Source organism: Aspergillus pseudonomiae (assembly GCF_009193645.1).
Source record: "Aspergillus pseudonomiae strain CBS 119388 unplaced genomic scaffold BDV37scaffold_17, whole genome shotgun sequence".
In the NCBI taxonomy this organism is placed as follows: Eukaryota; Fungi; Ascomycota; class Eurotiomycetes; order Eurotiales; family Aspergillaceae; genus Aspergillus; species Aspergillus pseudonomiae.
In genome coordinates, this window is record NW_022476009.1 from 256,087 (window position 1) to 275,151 (window position 19,065).

At 49.0% G+C, this 19,065-nt stretch overlaps 4 protein-coding genes and 1 non-coding gene across 5 annotated transcripts; 3 read left to right on the forward strand and 2 right to left on the reverse strand.

Annotated features, from left to right (window-relative positions):
* Positions 1-1,107: 1,107 nt before the first annotated feature.
* BDV37DRAFT_t72 lies at positions 1,108-1,204 on the forward strand. Its single transcript has one exon. It is a non-coding gene; the product is annotated as a tRNA-Phe (tRNA).
* A 372-nt stretch (positions 1,205-1,576) lies between these two features.
* BDV37DRAFT_243061 (uncharacterized protein) lies at positions 1,577-4,418 on the forward strand. The gene has a single exon (XM_032081387.1). The coding sequence runs from the start codon at positions 2,185-2,187 to the stop codon at positions 4,048-4,050; it is 1,866 nt and encodes a 621-aa protein (XP_031943690.1). The 5' UTR covers positions 1,577-2,184; the 3' UTR covers positions 4,051-4,418.
* A 124-nt stretch (positions 4,419-4,542) lies between these two features.
* On the reverse strand, positions 4,543-10,697 carry BDV37DRAFT_243062 (RNA helicase SLH1). The gene has a single exon (XM_032081388.1). The coding sequence runs from the start codon at positions 10,604-10,606 to the stop codon at positions 4,610-4,612; it is 5,997 nt and encodes a 1,998-aa protein (XP_031943691.1). The 5' UTR covers positions 10,607-10,697; the 3' UTR covers positions 4,543-4,609.
* A 1,268-nt stretch (positions 10,698-11,965) lies between these two features.
* On the forward strand, positions 11,966-13,284 carry BDV37DRAFT_243063 (metallophosphatase domain-containing protein). Its single transcript, XM_032081389.1, has one exon. It carries the CDS (start codon positions 12,095-12,097, stop codon positions 13,169-13,171), a length of 1,077 nt encoding a protein of 358 aa, XP_031943692.1. The 5' UTR covers positions 11,966-12,094; the 3' UTR covers positions 13,172-13,284.
* A 110-nt stretch (positions 13,285-13,394) lies between these two features.
* Positions 13,395-15,357, reverse strand: BDV37DRAFT_243064 (L-lactate dehydrogenase (cytochrome)). The gene is made up of 3 exons (XM_032081390.1): positions 15,130-15,357; positions 14,764-15,077; positions 13,395-14,707 (listed from the first exon to the last, which is right to left on the reverse strand). Exons 1-3 carry the CDS (start codon positions 15,236-15,238, stop codon positions 13,628-13,630), a joined length of 1,503 nt encoding a protein of 500 aa, XP_031943693.1. The 5' UTR covers positions 15,239-15,357; the 3' UTR covers positions 13,395-13,627.
* Positions 15,358-19,065: the final 3,708 nt, after the last annotated feature.

Sequence of the window (19,065 nt, forward strand, 5' to 3'; positions counted from 1 at the left end):
ACGAAATGAGCCGATGCTTTTTCTATTACCATCTAACTGTTCAAAGAGACGGGCTACCTTCTTGTATTATGCTTGGTTTGTACTTTTGATAATTAACTCATTTTCTACCGAAAAAAGTAGACGTGGCTAGCCATTGACTGGACGAGTCCCTTTTACTACTTTTGCTTAATTCGCCATCACGTTTGGTTCTTCTGTTGTGCTCTTCTTCAATCTTGTTTGGTGAGGCCATCTCGTGGTTTTTTCCTATAGCTTTTGTTCTACGAGTCATACATTTTGTTTTCCGTTTGTTTTGATATCAGCGCAGCGCAATGGTTGGTTGGATCTCTTATGTTAATTAACAATACAATCTATTTTTTGAAATGATCTTGTTCGTAGTGTGCATGTAGCTCTCTCCAAGTAATCTTATATCTGCAGTTACAGGTAACCCCTCTCGCATTATCCTCTTTCTTTGTTCGTCCCTTGGGACTGGCTGCTCCCGTGCATAGGCAACCTTGCAGAGCAATAAGTACAAGATATATAGTGCATGAGAACTGGAAACCTTACACCCGCGAGAAAGCCTTGGTTATGATGGAAATATCTCGCTATTCATGTTCCTGTACTTCTAGTTTTAGTGGTAAGAGGTGGGGAGGACAAACAGGATGTTTGAAGAAAGCTACGGGGTCACGAGACAGCCATCCCTCATTCGCTGACAATAATTGACTGATTCCAACCCAACGTCGTCGTCGCCGATCATCAGCAGTGCTATGGTGTGCTGGTCCTGTCCCCTGCAGTTTCATAAGGTCAAAGATCTTCTCACAAACAAGGATTTTATAAAGGACACTAAATATCCCGAGTGCGATAGGCAATCTTGCCAATTGCCAGGATTGGAAGAATTGTCACCAGGATATCGAGGAAAATGAGGGCCGTCATTAGCGCGAAGTACACAAGGAACCTTTCATGCGCCCATATGCCGCAACATGGGAGAACGAGAAGGAAGTACTAGTCCCTACTAGTATTGCCCTTAAGGGCCGAATGTTCAATGGGCATCAGCCAGGCATTAAAAGTGCCTTTCAATTTATGGTAACTTTGGATAATATAATAATTTGAGTCCGCAATTTAACATGTAATGGGGTGATAGCTCAGTTGGGAGAGCGCACGACTGAAGTGTCAACTCAGTCACCACCTGGTAATCGTGAGGTCGCTGGTTCGATCCCGGCTCGCCCCATTTCTTTTTTTCGCTTTTTCCTTCCATCTCCAATTGCTCTGTACCCACCTTTATCTCTAATCTATGCTGATAATGAGGACCTTGGTACGGAGCCCTCCCTCTTCCAGTCCGAGTGCATCGGACCAAAGATCCTTACTGTCTACCTCTGAGTCTGTACATCCACCCATTGCTGTTTCAATGACGGAGTGAAGCTATAACGCAAACGAAAGTCTCCGCCGACGCTTTGACGCTAATCTGGCAGTTAGGGCACGGGAGATGAGAGTCCAATCATGCCACTCCCGCTAGACTGACCTAGGCTAAAAGGCCACTGGAGTGGGTCACTTACGATGCCCTCCCTTAATTTCGCAGCTTCAACGCTCATTTGCAACCTTCCAGATAAGCATCGTGATAGGATACGGGGGAATGAAGGACTCCATCCACCGCTACCAGTCCATAAGGGCTATGAGGACCAGGCTGTCCACGTTCCTCCCATGCGTTGTCCAATGGAGGGGCCGAGGGACCTCTTTGTGACAGTCTGGGCTCAAGCGCCCCGGCGCTTGATCAACGGGCACAGCATCGGCCTGAGACTGTCGTTGGTTTGTTTGAGAAGATCTCGTTTCGTCCAATCTACTGGAAATTAAATTGCGACACATAGCCAACCCGTGTCTGATTAGATCGATCCATAACTCTGCGACAATCTCCACTTGCGTCCAAACCCTCTTCATCCTTGAACCCTCCTTTTCCTTTTATCATGGACTGACTGGCTCTTTTCCTTCTTTCGTGTGCTGTTTCACCATTCAGGGCCTTCTGGAAGGCTGTCCGTTCCTTTTATTATTGTTATTATTACCTTCGTTTCCGATGCTGAGATAGAGTCTCATGTCAGCTTACCTTCACACACTATCACTCGTTTAGTTTCTTTATCTGAATTCAATTCTTTGTCTGGATCCATCAGCTCTCACTATCACTAAAATTCAGCATCGCTGAGCCGCAAAATCGCGCAAATGGCCAGAGGTCTCTTTCTGGGGAAACCCCGTGCCCCACGGGAAACAGACATTTCCAATCCCATCTTTAAGCATACAGACGCAGCACCACGAAATGACCTCAAGGCCTTGAAAAATGGTAGCACAACGCACCATCGGCCGATCAAGCAGGCCCATTACGACACCCAGCGCCCCCGGACATCAGTCGCATGTCAACAGGACAGCAAGGTAGAGGTACCCGGGCCTGGGTTCGATTTTCGCATAGCGGTGCCTGCAGCTGAAGCGATAAAATCGCCGACAAACAGCGAAAATGGCTCGGAAGAAAACATGATCGGGATCGCTCTAGGTAGTCCCCGCTTGGTGGATCCACAGAACACCTTCTCCCAGATGCAAGAGAAAGCGCTGGAATCTGCGCGCGAACGCCCCAAAGCAGCCCCGCAGATTCAGCGCAAGCCGAGCAAGTGGAGGAAAATCGGCGGCTTGTTCAAGGCGAAGAATGCTGTTGCGTCGGGTGCAAGTCAGCCTTTTTACCAGGTCCAGGTTCAGGGTAGTCAGGCGCCTCTTGCGCAGGGCTCTTCGCATTCCATCGACTATCAGACTCGCGAGGCGAAATCTAACCATGTCATGAATACAGAGGCATGGCCGTGTCTTGAGCCGGAGGTCAAGGCCGAAGAGAAGCAGCAAAATATCAGTGTCGCACAGGTGCAAGCTCAGGATGGACAACAGCCTGCGGAGTCGAAGTCGGGACCTCTACTGCAGGTCGATATCCCCAGTGTTGAGATGGAAAGATACAGCGTCATGTTCAGCGCTCTACTCAAGCAAAACGAACCTTCCCCGTTGAACAGACGCAGCAAAACCCTGGAAAATATGAGCGCTCCCAACGCTGAGGTAAAATATTCAACATCCCCTGCGATATACGTCACCTACCAAATACTAAACCCACACCAGGCATCACCGCCATCGCCAGATCTGCCCCCACCCCGACGAAGGGCCACCTCGCCTACACGCTCAAACTCCCCCAGACTCTCACTATTCCCAGCAACACACAAGAGCAAAGCTTCCAAGGTGCTAGGCACGCAATGCCTCCCACGAGGCCCCAGTCCCTTGCTCCGAAACCAAGTATCCAGAGCAGAGTCACCACAGGAAGACTTGCCCAATGAACAAGATCACATTCTCCTCATGGTTCGCAGCGACGCAAGAAGCTTCCATAAGCCCCAAGACTCAGTATCCTCATTCATCTCAAGCACAACCATCAACTCAGAAGACGAAAAATTCCTCCTGCAAAAGCTCAAGCCAGTCCAAACCTACGTCGACCCCAAAGGCGAGCCAGAATGGGAGATCATCAACAAGCGGAAACAATCCGCAGACGAAATAAAATCGCAGAAGTCAACCCCAGCGCTCTCGCTCAATACGCAAGAACTACAGCCCGAGCCAGCGAACAGTGAGTCGACGGCATCGTCTCCGATCCTCTCACCTCTTGCCGCCGTCCAACAAAGATTCTCTCCGTTATCTCCGTCGGATAGTAATAAATCTGCTGTCTCACCAGCAGAGACCATCCGCATGCCTCTCGCCAACGAAACCAAGACCGAAGAAGGCGACAAGACGACGGATGAACATGAACCCGCAGATCCCAGCCCGCAAGAGGAACCGGAGTCAGAAGCCGAACAGGAACACGACGAACAAGAACCAGAGCCGGCCGATCCCCTCCCGACCATCGAGATCTCCATCGCAAGATCTGTCTCCGTCTCAAAGAGAAAGCAAGTCTTGGTCCCCGTGGGACGGCGGCCAGACCGTCTCCCTCCCCGAGCTAGAACCCCCCAAATGGTGAATGGGCAGCATGGTCATCGACATGGCAATTCTCAGGATGCTCGTATTGAAAGTGTATGATGTACTTGGGTTTGATACTTGCTGCTTTTCTCTCTCTTGGAGATCCTGTCGCATCTGGCGCCGGAGTAGCGACTGATTTTGGCCTTCCCATTTTCACGACCTTTTTGTTCTATATCTCTCTGCCTTGGAAACTAGCATTGGGACTGATGGGGTTTGTTTTTCTTTTCTTTTCCTTTCCGGTTTACACTGGGCATATTCGTTGTGTCATTGACGGCGATTTGCGTTTCCATCCATTCCTTTGAACAGAACTTCACGTTCAGTCTTTCTTTTCTCACTTCATGACTTCTTCTTCTTCTTCTTTTTTTTTTTTTTTTGGCGGCGCCGAAAGCGAAAGCCGGATCTTCTTTTGCATTTCTTCTCATGAGAGCTTGGATTATCTTTAAAAGGACAGGAGTAGTGGTCGATGATTAGGTGTTCTACATTTTTCTCTTCGGTTAGGTTCATCCATTCCGTGCATTTTATATACTCCCATTTGTTCATGTATTTTGGCTTAGATCATCCAATTGAATTGTTTCAAAGACTTCTGTTTAAATCTCTATTTCTATGCATAGAAAACCATTCAACTCTTCTCTGGGTAATTGGCCGACTCTGCGACGACCTGTTTTTCAGGACCCATATCCACTTCCACGGTTGGTAGCGTCCATTCCATGCCAGGATACGAATCGCTGATGACCTTGACCTTGATGCCATTCTTAGCTGCCGTATCTGGGAATTTGACAGACGACCGGATTGTGAGAGGAGGTCCACCTCTATGATTGTTTTTCTCTCCGGGCTTGCTCGATCCGGCGTTATTGTTGCCGCGGTTGTTGCGTTGCTTCTCGACAGGGGGCCAGGAGATTCTCTTTAGAGCAAGTAGTTCTCCATCTTTACCGTCTGAGGCTGCGCTGCAGACGATCAAGAAGAAACCTTCTGTTTGTGGCTTTGGGAATCGAGGTGCGTAGATTCTGTATCCCGAGTCCATTGCGGGGTTGCGTCTGGTCAAGGATACACTAATACCAGTTGACGAGACCTTGGAGACTGATACCGACAGATTCGGCAGATAGGAGGCAGCTTTGGTAAATTGGGCGGCCTGGGAAGGAGGAAGCTGTAATTTCTTGGAGAGAGTTGACACAGCACCCGTAGGTAGAGATGAGAGCGCAGCGAGGGAACCTGGGAGGAAGGGTGCTTTGGCGCTAACACCAACGCCTGGAAGAATCGACAGTGGGATATCTTCAGGCCACCTAGCTGACTTAATGCATTGAAGCAGGGACATGAGCATTTGACAAGCATGCAGGTAGCCTAATTCGGCCATGACATCGATCGAAGCTTGCAGAATACGGATGCCCTGATCTAAAACAGAGGTCTGATCTCCGACATAATCGGAAATCGGAAGATCAATTCGCGACATGTAGGCTTGAAGCAATAAGAATGCTTTCACGTGGGGATCCCACATTGGTAGGTCTCCCATCGATTCAACAGATAGCGGTAGGTTCTGAGCCAACTCTGCGTTAATGAGATCTTCATTATGTCGAACAGGCAACTCGTCAAATTCTGTCGCGGAACACATCCAGCTCAAGACATCATGGAATGTAGGATTCGGCTTTGCATGTGCCATGAGATACCGAATTGTCTTGTGTGACAAATAGTAGTAGCTCATCACCTTGCCAAATGGTGTCGGGTCGACTTCACCTGTGGCGGAATCAAGCAAAACACATGATGACGTTGCTAATTCGCCGAGCGACTTATCGACCAGGTCAATCATGAAATCTTGGGCGATAGTCTGAGCGGCGATAGTATTGTGCTCCTCGGCCGAGATCTCCAAGCCATAGTACGAAGGGTTCTTATGCAGTCTCCGGAAGAAAAACGTCCACGTCAGATAATCCAGTGCATCCTGTTTTGTTGTAATTGTTCCTGCAGAAACTTCGGCTCCCAAGTGGTTATCGAGGACTTTGTGCAAAGTAGATTCTACTGGGAACCCAGTGTGTAAGAAATGCTTGTAAAAGGCTTTCTTTGAGTCTTGAGTGAAAATTCGAGCAATACCAGACGAGTCGAACTGCGGACGACCTGCACGACCCAGCATTTGCAGAACGTCAGTCAAGTCCATGTCCCTATAACCCTCAATCTTTGCATCGAAGAACTGGGTTCCTTTGACAACCACAAGGTGTGCTGGAAGGTTAACACCCCATGCCAGAGTACTAGTCGCGACAAGAATTTGTATCTTGTTGTTTGCGAAAAGCTCCTCGGCTAGCTGACGATCAGATTCCACCAAACCAGCATGGTGCAGACCGATGCCGAAGCTGAGCGCCTCACGCAAGGCATCGTCCTTGACTCGCGTGAGATTCAACTCTAAATCATCCTCCGACATACGAACAAATCGACGAGGATTATCTTCCATTCCGCAATAATTGATCAGATCCTTGGCAGTTAGACGAGTCTGCCTACGGGAAGCGACGAAAACAATCACGGGCTTTTCTGGAGAGTGGTTTTTGATAGCCAGAAAAGTTGGTCGGTTCATAGACTGCATGAGTGGACAGAATCCACGTTGCTCAGGGAAGCCATCAATGTAAATCTCGAGAGGCACAGGACGCACAGAGTGCCGGAAGTTGTATAGCCCTTCTTTCACACCCAGCCAATTCGCCAAATCTGTGGCATTTGCACAAGCAGTGGACATACCCATCAGCCGAACGGATCCCTTAGACTGTGAAGCAATGTAATTCATTCGAGATACAATGATCTCAAGAATAGGTCCTCGGTCACCGCCTAGCAAGTGGATTTCATCAATGATCACCAAGCTGACCTTGCGAACGTAATCTCTGGTCTGCCAACTACGAGAGATACCGTCCCATTTCTCAGGTGTTGTGATAATGATGTCTGCATCTCGAATGGTTCGCGTGTCCGGAGTATTATCACCAGTCAACTCGACCAACTTCAGGCCCATAGGCCCTGTGAGGCGCTTTTTCCAGTCGTGGACTCGCTCGCGGACGAGTGCTTTCATCGGTGCGATGTACACAACCTTCGACCCAGGCTTTTCCCTAAACGCCCACCACATAGCTAGTTCTGCAGCCACCGTCTTTCCACTTCCGGTAGGGGAGCCTAGGAGGACGTTGGCAGAAGTGTGATAGAGAAGGTGGAAAATCTGTGTTTGCATCGGGTTAAAGAACTGGAATCGCTGTCCATAGAGTTCCTCGAGAATGGGATTTTTGAGAGCAGAAATAGGCAGTGGTTGGAGATTAAGAAGATCTGTATAAACGCTCTCTGTGTCGGGACGAATAAGGTGTTGGAATGAGACTGGAGTTACCGTTTCCGCACCTAACCATCGATCTGATATCGCACGGACGTAAATTTGACTTGGTAATGGGTCCGAAAGTGGGATGGTAAAGTTGAGCTCGTGCTCGTCATGAAGTTTCTTTCGGCTCAGGATGAAATACTCATGGTGGTAGATCTCGGAGGTTTCCGAGTTCTCTACCCAGACCCAGTACGACTCTGAAGCTCCATGATGCCTGTCATTCCAAGTATACTCGGGATAGAGGCATAGGCGGATGCGCAGGACGTCGCGGTTCAGAGGTGCGATTTCAGCCTCCACGCTGAGGGTAGGGAAATTGTCTAATAATTTTGCTAGAGTCTTGCCCATTTTCTGGTTGTGAACCAGCTGTCCGATCTCTGCAACATCCATGTCTCTCATCGATTCTATAGAGGAACTGGGCAGCCTCTCATCCAGATTTCTGAGGACAGGCTGGGGAAGATCAAACTGATGGAATGGGTGATCGAAAGGCCAGATCTGCTTCTCAATGGACTTGCACATCGACAACAGAACTTGGCATTGGTAGCCCCAACGTCGGTTCAATGCAATCATGAATAGAGCGCGGCATATACGAGCTGCATTTTGTGCAACATAGCCGGTGTCCGACACCAATGCGAAATCTTCAACCTTAGCACGAGAGATATAGGACTGTAGCAGAATATTGGTTTTTGCATGAGGAGAATCATTTCCACCCTCTATTTCTGTCTGAACGGCTTCTTCCCGTAGCCTGTCCAGCTCCTTTGACTCGTTTTCTCTCGATTGGATATTGTCGAATTCACCACTCATGCTGATCATTTTCAGCACGTCTGCTTCTCCTGCTTCGGCACGCATTAATTCGTTGAAAATTTCGATGCTGTTCTGCAGAACGTAGTACTGGCTTGCAATGCGGCCAACATCCTTCGCTCGAAGCTCCTCTGTCCGTTCGTTGAAGATGATCATTTGACTTTTTTGCAATACGAGGGCAGCCTGAATGATCAATTGGCGACGCCTTTGGACCAACATGGGATCGTCACGTATCTCAGCCCATTCAATGCCATAATTCCTAGGCTCACGCTTCATGCGCACAAAGAGGTAAGAATATCCTAGCCACTGCACTGCTTCTGGGACGGAGGTGACCGTGCCAAGAGAAATCTCGGCATTTAGATTGTCTACAAGTCGGCTAGAGAAACGAGACTCAATCGGCTGCTGAGAAGTCACTGCAGAGAGATAGTGGTGCAGCTTATCATGTGTGGTACAAATGAAGCCGATACCCGTGTCTTGGAACTGGGGACGACCAGCACGACCAAAGATCTGAAGGACATCGAGAATGCCAAGGTCGACGAACTTTCCCTCCTGGGGATTGTATAATTGTGTGCCTTTAATAACAACCGCAGCAGCAGGAAGGTTGACACCCCATGCCAGTGTGGCGGTACAGCAAAGAACTTTAATCAGACCTTCAGCGAACATACGTTCCATCAAATTGCGGTCGCTCCGGCTCATTCCAGCATGATGGGTTCCAAAACCACTGGCAAACAGGTCCCGCAATTCACGAGCACGAGCATGTTTCATATCCCTAAGCCCATTTGAGTAATTTTCGTGATCTTGGCAGCTGAAGAGATTCTCACAGCCCTCATCAGCAGCCATTTGTTTCAACATTCGAGCAGTTAAGACAGTATCTTTCCGCGAATGCACGAAGACCATGACCTGATGTCCTCTTTCAAGCATATCGCGCACTTTCTCGTAAGATACAACATCGATGTTTTCTCGAGACTGTTTGGAGCCAGGCTTTCCTTTAACGCCAATGAAGTGTTGCTCAAGAGGAACAGGTCGGAACGAACTGTCAAAGTAGAATAGACCAGCCATCTTATTCACCTTGAGGAAATCGGCGACATCAAGATAGTTGGGCAGAGTGGCAGAAAGACCAACGATACGGATGAGTGATTGCGTACTCTCGACCTGACGTTGCGTACGGGCTACCAAAGATTCGATAACGGCACCACGCTCGTCGTGGAGCATATGAACTTCATCGATGATCAGCAACCGTACTTTCTGTACAAGCTCAGTGTCTCCAGTGCTCTTCCGTGTTACCACGTCCCATTTCTCAGGGGTGGTAACAATGATTTGTGTTTCTACGATCTCGCGCTTTGTCAGTTGCATGTCACCAGTCAGTTCACGGACCTGGATACCGAGCCAGGCCAATCGCTTCCCAAGCTTCTCAGTGACTTCAGCAGCCAGCGCCTTCATCGGAGCCACATAAACAATCTTAAAGTCATCCACCAGAACGGCAAACTCTGTTGCCTCCGGTTGTTCAACAGGATTTGGAATAGTATTCTTCCCAATGGCATTGAGAATCGTCAGCATCGCGGCGTCCGTCTTACCGGCACCAGTTGGAGCACAAATAAGCATATTTTCGCTTGTTTTGTAAGCAACTTCATACAGCAAACTTTGCATTCTGTTCAGTGATTTGTAGCCTTTGAAGGTGCCTTGACATAGACCATCCAATGAAGATATCTGCACCAGCTTTTGCGTGGCTCCCAAAGTGCCTACCCTAGATGCTGGAACCTCCACTTCGGTATATTTCTGCTCATCTATCTGTTTGCTCCCAAGAGGCAGACCATATTTCTTTCCACTAAACGAAAGTATGTTCCTATTGTCATGCGACTTAAAAACATGGGGATACTGTGGCTCCTGTCTCGTTTGCGCCGGCATTAATGGTGCATTCTTGTGTTCGAAGTCCTGCTGTCGCAGAGCCTGTTCCCGTTCTGCCCTTGTCTGCAACCTTCCTGAGAAAAGACCGTCTGTTTGCGCCTCTGGGCCAGTGTGAACGCTCCTGAGGATTTCCGTCCGGTGTGCGATCAACTCAATCACAAAGTCCAGGTCATCGAACCCAACGATCTCAGCCAGGGACATTTGCAGCTCATCGTCTCCGCTATCGGTCGCTAGCGCAGCTGTGATCTGTTGGGCTAGCTCATTGGCACTCAGTCCGGGCTTCTGAGATGTTAGGCTCTGGCATTTCTGCTCTAGCCAAAACTGGTCATAAGATGACGCCGAGGGAGAAGCAAAATCATCGAGCTCCTCGAAATCAGCACTAGACTCATCGTCGGAGCTGATGACATCCCAAATATCGTCGACGGTACCGGGCGAAGAATAGTCCTCGTCAAGATCTAGATCCAAGTCACTGCCATAGCCAAGCTGGTCTGTCGCGGGGTCTTTCGGAAGCTTTAGCTCTGCGATGGCCTGCCGCATGGCAGCCAGTTGTGTAAGCCACCGCGACTCAACAGAGTCAGATCCATCCATAATGAGAGACTATGCACAAGAATAATACTGTACAAGATGAGACAGGCAATAGGGCTAAAGCAGCAACTAAAAGACGGGGAGTTGGGATGAGATGGAGAGGTTGGATTTAAGCGGGCAGAACAAAAGACCGCCTAACCGATATGATTAGCGGTAGATAGGACCAGAGTATGCACTATTCCTAATACAGAATATAAAGATCAATCTCCAGGGCTGACGTAATCGGCCATATAACGTAACCGGTAAGCCGCTCGGCCTTGTAAGCTGCTCGGCCATCTCTGTATCCCATATAAAATAGCATATTTTCAAATATCAATATCTTAACAAATTTATATTCTATCCATCTGCGTATTTGGTACAGAATTAGTATAGATATTCTTTATATAAAACTCAAATACTAAGAGAACTCGAGTTCTGTAAATATAAATTATAGCTATATTTAATAAATACTAAAAAATACGCAGTAATATATATTACTCTGGTAATAAAAGACTGTTAAAGCTCTAAAATTTAAAAGATTATTAGTATAGTATATAATAGACTATAAATAAAATTATCAATAGATAGAATAGAAGTTTGTTGAGATATTAGTATTTAAAAATATGCTATTTTATATGGGATACAGAGGTGGCCGAGCAGCTTACAAGGCCGAGCGGCTTACCGGTTACGTTACTAGTTAACTAACTATCAGAAAAATACAGCGTTTTCTATGAATTTATCATGGTGACGTTTCTTAGGATGGTGGAAAAGAAAATGGAGCAGTAGTACGTACGCGTTCTTGACCATGGAGGTAAACGACTACTTGCGTTGGTGGCGCTCCGGCCACTGCTGAGATAATACATGACAGAATATCACTACAGCATTGGAGTTAAGAATGCAGGTCTCTAAGGGTAAACACGATTTGATACTTATTCCGTGATATGATGAGAATTTTTTGATGTGACATCTCGGTTTTTTGATTGATAAGCACCAATAAGACCCTGACGACAAAGTCAACCCAGTCAGATGACTGCTTCGGAAAGTCACCAGATAGTACTCTGTATAATTTCAAACATAGCGGAGCAAGACTAGTAGTTACCTAGGTTTAAGTTGGATGAGGTATTGTATATACTACACAGTACTTCGTACCTCGGATGCCGTTTCCCCGCAGATGCCCAGCTTGAATGAAGCATGTGGCTTTAAAAGCTGTGGAATATTGCACGGAACACATGTATACTCAAGAATATATCCACATCATTACACAAAGCTTAATATCTAACCACAAAGTGCTGGCATTGGTGGTGAGAATGCCAACGAACTTGAAATTAGCCTGGTCTCATGGAGGTGACGAAGCCTCCGATTGGCTGAACTGTGGACAACGTCAGTGACCTCCGCTGAACAATTTCTCCACCTTCAGGCAAGCCGCCAAGCAGCCCTGAGTCGAGGATAAAGACTACCTTTGGGTCTCCCTCGGCCTACACTTGCCTTCTGCACCCTAAATCCTCCTCAACAATGACCTCCCCCTACCATCGCCGTCCTATACCAGATTACTTCCTCGCCTCCCCACTTGCCGCTTTCCTCTATCCTCTCCACCATATTCTCCTCAGACTCCGCGGACCACCTCGATTACCTCCACCAGACGCCCACCCGATCCGAGTAGTCTGTATCTCCGACACCCACACCCTCGAGTGGGACGATGTGCCAGACGGTGATCTTTTAATTCACGCTGGCGATCTATGCAATGATGGCAGCGTGCGCGAGATCCAAGCAGCGGTAGACTGGCTCCAAGGACTACCACATCCCCACAAGGTAGTCATTTGCGGTAATCACGACAGCTACTTTGACGTACGGTCACGACTGGAAGAAGACCGGGACAAATCTTTCGCAACGGTCTCCTCCTCTACAGCTTCTCTTCGCTCCATCGATGACCTCGAAAGTCCCCACCGTATCGACTGGGGCGACATCCACTACCTCCAACACTCCGCTGTCACCATCTCCTTCCCCACACCTTCATCCACCGGCTCTCGCGCCCGCTCTCTCACCATCTACGGCGCCCCTCAAATCCCCGCCCTTGTACCCTTCGGCCCCGAACATGCCTTCACCTATCCACCCCACTACGACGCCTGGTCAGGCACCGTACCTCTAAAGACCGACATCCTCGTCACTCACACCCCACCACAATCCCATCTCGACCTCTCCCCCGTCTACTCCACCGGCTGCCCATTCCTCCTCACAGAAGCATGGCGCGTCAAGCCCGCCCTCCACGTATTTGGGCACATCCACGCCGCTTACGGCATGGAGCCAGTCTATTGGGACGAGGCGCAGAAAGCGTGGGAACGACTCTGTGCGTCGCGGCGACGACGGGCCCGTAATGGCCGGTTCAGCTCGCTCTTTGGCTTCCTCCGAGACCTATTCGATATTTCCGGATGGGTTGACTCGGCCCGGGTCGTGATCTATGGTGTTTTGGGAGTGGTGTGGGCTAAGGTTTGGGGGGGTGAAAATCGCGGCTGCGGATGGATGGTGAATGCAGCTTGCATGTCTCGTGATTCGAAAGGATTGTCAAATAAGCCGCAGGTCGTGGTTTTATAAGACTGACAGAGTCATGTCAGTCTAGATTTTGGGGTTTGTAAATAGCCTGGGGAGGTAATGATTGACGTGTGCATGTACATAGGGTCGTTTGGTGCGCTATGCTTTGTGTTTTAGCGGCGTTACCTCTTATAATTATTCTTAATTCCTGTATGGGACTATTTGAAAGCAGATGATAAAAGTTATTCAAATTTGGGATGTATTCTTTGTGTTTCTATTTGTAACCCAGACATCACGTCTATATATCTGGTAGTGTATAACGTCTTTTCACTAAATGTACAGGAATCGCCATCATATATCGTCGGTCCAAGTCTGACGATGGGGTATATACAATCGGCTAAGTGGCGAATCTATCGACCAACGACCGTCAACAACATAACAAACTTCGTGAGAAGGACATGTAAAAGGAGAGGAGGCCAAGAAACCCAGAGGCGCAAAGATGAAGAGAATCTTCCACCACTAGAGCTTAGCCTTCTCGCTAAACCGAGGAGCCTGGAGAGGATCGTAGGCACGGAGGGTCAAGGTGTCCGAGGGAACAGAAGCATGGTGACCGCTGCTCAGGCCACGCACATCGATCAGGCTGGGGTTGAGGTCTGAGATCTTGGTGGCTCCAATCAAACGCATGTTCATTTCCATCTCGTCCTTGAGAAGTTGCATCGCGCGGTCCACACCGGCCTGGCCGTACGTGGACATGGCGTACAGGAATGGCCGTCCGATACCTACACCACGGGCGCCCAGACATAGGGCCTTCAGGATATCCGTGGATCGACGGACACCGCCGTCAATGAAGATCTCGATCTTGTTCTCCCAGCCGCGCTCCCGGAGGATGGGCATGACATCTGCGAGGACTTCGATGCCGGAGGGTGCGGTGTCCAGCTGGCGACCGCCGTGGTTGGAAAGGACGACACCGTCCAGGCCCATCTCGGCGGCACGGAGGACGTCTTCGACGCGCTGGACGCCCTTCAGGACGATGGGCATTTTTGTGATGGACTGGAACCAGGGGATGTCCTTCCAGGAAAGCGAGGGGTCGATGAACGACGAGATGGCTCTGGCGGCACCCTGGGAGCGATCAACGGCATCGCCTCCGCTGGCTTGGACGTTGGAGCCCGCGTCGGAGAACTTGGAACGCATGTCCTTCTCACGACGGCCGAGTTGAGGGGCATCTACGGTGATGAATAGACCCTTGCAGCCGCGGGCTTCAGCATGTTGGACAATGCGCTTGGTGATTTCGCGGTCCTTGTTCACGTAAAGCTGCAGCCATTGTACCTGGTCACCCTTCTTGGCGTCGACGATCTCGTCAAAGGAGCAGGAAGCTAATGTGGGAATCATCTGGATGACATCGTGGTCGTGGGCGGCGCGAGTGAGCACCACTTCACCCTCAGGGTTACCCAGCTTTCCGAGGGCAGTGGCGGTCACGTAGAAGGGAATCGATGTCTTCGTTCCGAGCATGGTCGTGGAGAAGTCGACATTCTCCACATCAACGAGAATCTGAGGACGGAACCAGATCTTGTGGAAGGCAGAGTGGTTTTCACGCATCGTCTAGAGCGGTCGAATTAGCATGTTGGCATACTGAGATCCGTAATGTCACCACCTACAATTTCATCATCGGCACCACTAGAGTAGTATGCCCATGCGGTCTTCTTCATCACATCCCGTGCGACGGCCTCAAAGTCCATCAGGTTGTAGCATGCTTGCAGCGGGGGCATCCGCTTAATCCGCTCTTGCCGCTCTGTTTCTTCGGGGTCGGCAACTTTCTCTTCTTGTTCAACGGTGCTCATATCGACCTCGCCCAGGTGCTTCGAGCCATCGAGGTATTTGTCTAGAGTGTCTGGGGGATGAATGGGCTCGAATTCCTCGGTCGCATCCTTGCCTGCGTACTTCAGGATGATCTTCTGGCCTCCGGGATGTTCTGTTGCCGCCGTTAGATCACTCTAAGCCTGATAGTCCGCGATTTACTATACCTGGTAAGAATTCGGTCACATCGTACGCCTTTCCATGGACAATGACCCAGCAAGAGTCGCGGGAGTTGTGCTGGGCGACATCGGCGCCGGTGAGCTTGCCTTTGCTCATCTTGGAAGGGAAATGAAAGAAGAGAAGTGGTAGGAAGTGTTTCCGTGGCAAGACGAACTGATCGAAGGGTAGAAGAGAAACCAGAGGTTTGAAGGAAGTTATATATGTGTGCGAGATAGTAAAAGTCTTGTCCCAGAAATTCAAGAGACGAGGTTACAAGTTGGGCTTAGGCTGACCGCATGAATGGACCTCGGGATAATGGACAGCGAATTGAAATGGGGCTCGCAGCAATCGGGGGGCACTCGTTGGTCGGATAAACGATAACGAACGGTGCTCCATTGTGCTGAACCGCAAAGCCTGGGGAACCATTGCGGGGATCCGATTCGGGCGACCGCGTTTCTCGGCCGACTTTGTTGCGGAACTTGCGGGAGCTGCCAAGTTCCAGTGAGGTCGGTTGGTGCGGAGTCTACTTTCATGGCAGAACAACCACCTACAATTTTCCTATGAACATTTCACAGCGACACAAAGAGTGCCCCCTTAAGCCCCTTTAAATTCTCTGGGTATTCATTTCTCTACATCGGATATGATCTGGGAATCAATATTGTCGGACATCCCCGACAATTGATCTACGTATATCAACTCATGATCCCCATGAGGTGAACCATTTCTGAACTCGTTTTGACAGCTCTCCATGGATTCTTATGGACTTGCTCGATCGGGGACTTGAAAACAGACAGCGGAGAGTCCGATTTGCACATCAAGTATGGAGGTGGCAACACATCAGATGAACATTTTTCTTCCCTTCTGTTCCCCTTGCATATGCAGTCTGGATTGAAATGTTTAATTAAAAGTATCGAGTTAATACAACTTCAGACATTATTGGGCCGAGACCTGCAGAAAATGAATTGAATCTGAGACCCATGTAACAAGCCAAGCAAGGGGCGCGATGTTGTGACACACGCTTTCCAGAACAAATGGAACAAGGGCTGGACGATCAGAATAAACATGCAGAGACATTCTGCATACGTTTCCAAATATGGAATGCTGAATGCGTCTCAACTCCATGAAAGAAGAATATAGAAACATTGCCGAGTAAATTGCAAACCATGCAAACTAAGCTAGGGACGAAAGCCAGAACTTTCAGGCGGCAAGGCATCAATTATTTTGGGTCTCGATGCGTGAAGCTGATCTGGGACGTAGGCCGACGATCTTCAATCATATATTATCATTGCGCAGTTATCTGATGGCCGTAGCGCTTTCCCGCAAGCCTTCAAAATGGGAAATTTCTTTGTTGATACAGTACCCGTCACGCTCCATAGTTGCTAGTAGGCAAATACAGTGAAGTGAGCAGCCTCGGAAGCAGGAAGCCTTTGCTTCGAAAAGCGCATGCATGAGTACCGATGTGATGATCAAGTCTACTAATATATATATGGTATTCAGATGGTTTCTTGTAACGTGATTTGACCGGGAATGCGCCATCGATAACTTCCATTTTGAACTCAAGTGCAATATAGGCCTATATGCTTTTGCAGAATATGATATTGATTCAATCTGATAATCTCGCACCTAGGAAGAAGCCATGAGATATAGACGAACTGAGACACCCTGCTCTGCTTTTGACGGCACCAATAGAGCTCAAGTAGAGACATGACTATCGCACTGAAGATACGCAACGTGGAGGGGATTGTAGTTTCAACTTTGAAGAAATTCTGAAACCAATCTCTTTCCCCCTTTATTGTAATGTGTATCATTCTATATTCCTAGCAGGGCTGATGATTTCATTGCAATCTCCTATACTGCATACGCCTTATTTTACGAAACATGCGTCCAATGAGAAGGTGTTCGCCTGACCTTTCAGATCTCCCACGTCACTGCATGAGTTAATTGCACTGAAGCATCTAGACAAGTCTCAGGTTTTAATAAGATCTCTGTGGAATCTTGCCCCTGAGACGCGTCCGTGATTCTATTCTCTTCTCTGCCTCGTGACTACTTCCGGGCCCTCCGGCATACACCGAGCCCTATCGGCACCGGCGTGCCGAGTCTGCTGTACTTAAGCCATCGGCTTCCCGACCTGTTTCCTCCTGTGTATCCGGCTCTGGAATTTTGGTATAATGCTGGTCTACACACTCTGCATTTTACTGGCAGGCTTCTCTACATCACGGAACTTCCACGTCTGATCATGTCGAAAGCTCATCACATATTCCTATTACTTAATATTGAGTACCATTAACACTTGGCACTCAACACATACTAACACGATGACTAACTTCATTCTCATTCGCAAATTCGTTCCACCACTTCAAACCAACCAATCGTTTCGGTATTCGATGTGTGCTTGCAGATTTTTCTTTTCCATCTTTCCGACGTTACTGTCCCATCGGAGCTTCGCCGGCTAGCCAAGACCTTTCTGCCCGGCAGGCGGGCCGGTTACCTCAAACAGTTTGATCCCGAAGCTTACGCCCAAAGCTGACCGAGAAAAATCGGCATCGGCCCGCTGTCTCTACAACTCAGCATGGGTCTCTGAAGGTGTCCGAAGTTTTGCTTGGACACCGAGACCAATGCAATATGGTGGGTTTCGGCGTAGAAGAAGATGATAGGCTGCATGCAGTGATGCACAGTACTACCGATGGGGAATGGTGTCAGATTTAGCCCTCTGAAGCTCAGACAGGCATCAGATTTTTCGACGCTATAGCGGCTATACACGGGCATACAGCCCCTGATATACGATATATCGATGGACGGGCAAGTGACAGCTGCGACGTCATTCTACAGACTGATCTTCTGATCCCTCTGCGGGAGGCGCCGCACGTGTGGTCGTCATCGATAGCTGTCACAGCGTACAGAGTACTAGATACTCAGATCGGACTATCACCGTTCGTTTGCCAGATAACATCATTTTGCAGGTGTCCGACCGGGGTGTGAGCCCTTTTTCGGAGAACGAGCGAGCCTCGTCTCGCGGTGGGCATGAAGTGTGAACAATCGCCGGTGCGACTATCGCGACTGTTTCAGTCGACCGTGTGGGTTATGCGGAGCATTTTGTTTCGCTGTACACACGATGATTGCTCGAGAGCTATCCGCCGCATTCCGGATGCAACATGCGCCTCTGACGTAGTGAGATGAAAATGTTAGTGTGTGTGTGGAAATGGGCCCATGTGTGAAGCTGGATGGGGACCTGAGGGGCCAAAGAATTCTGACGAGTTAGGGTACACCGCAGGCCCGCTGGCAGCTCAGGAACAATCAACCGTCATTGGTGTTTCACGAAGAGGGCAGGCAACAAATTTATTGTCATTGGCAGATATGATGACGATTTTCACTTGGTGCGCGTCGTTTGTGGATCTACTGGCATCCACTTGGATCTGCTCGAGCATTGGCTGCTCCCCACCCTCGCCTCCACCACCCTTTGCTCCCCACCGCTTAGGGCTTTTTGCTAAGAGGGCTTGTCCGATTCTTATCCCTGCTAAAGCGGCAATATCAAGAGCTTTAATTCCTTACCCTGCTTCTTAAATCCCTTGGCGCTTGGCAGTCTATCCGTGAGGGGCCGCCATTGACGTATGAAGTTCCTGTTCTGGTTACTGTCGTGGGATGCTGTTGTCGGCTTGACGATTTGCTCGGGCACGGTGCGACAGGCAGAACTTGAACGTGGGATTTTGGTGTAGCAGTGCGGTACTACCAGGATTTTTTTCGAAGCAAGGCAGAAGCTTATCGAGGTGGGCTTTTGTGCGAGGCCTCCGCATGGGACACGAGGGAGCATTGTACATATGAGTTACTAAGCTTATGCCATGCGATGTGCAACGAGATTGGTGCCTCTATTTCTACACAAGATGAGGGGCAATATTAGGAATTTTCTTACTGGTTGCCCATGTTTATGTTATTCGGATCAGCCGACA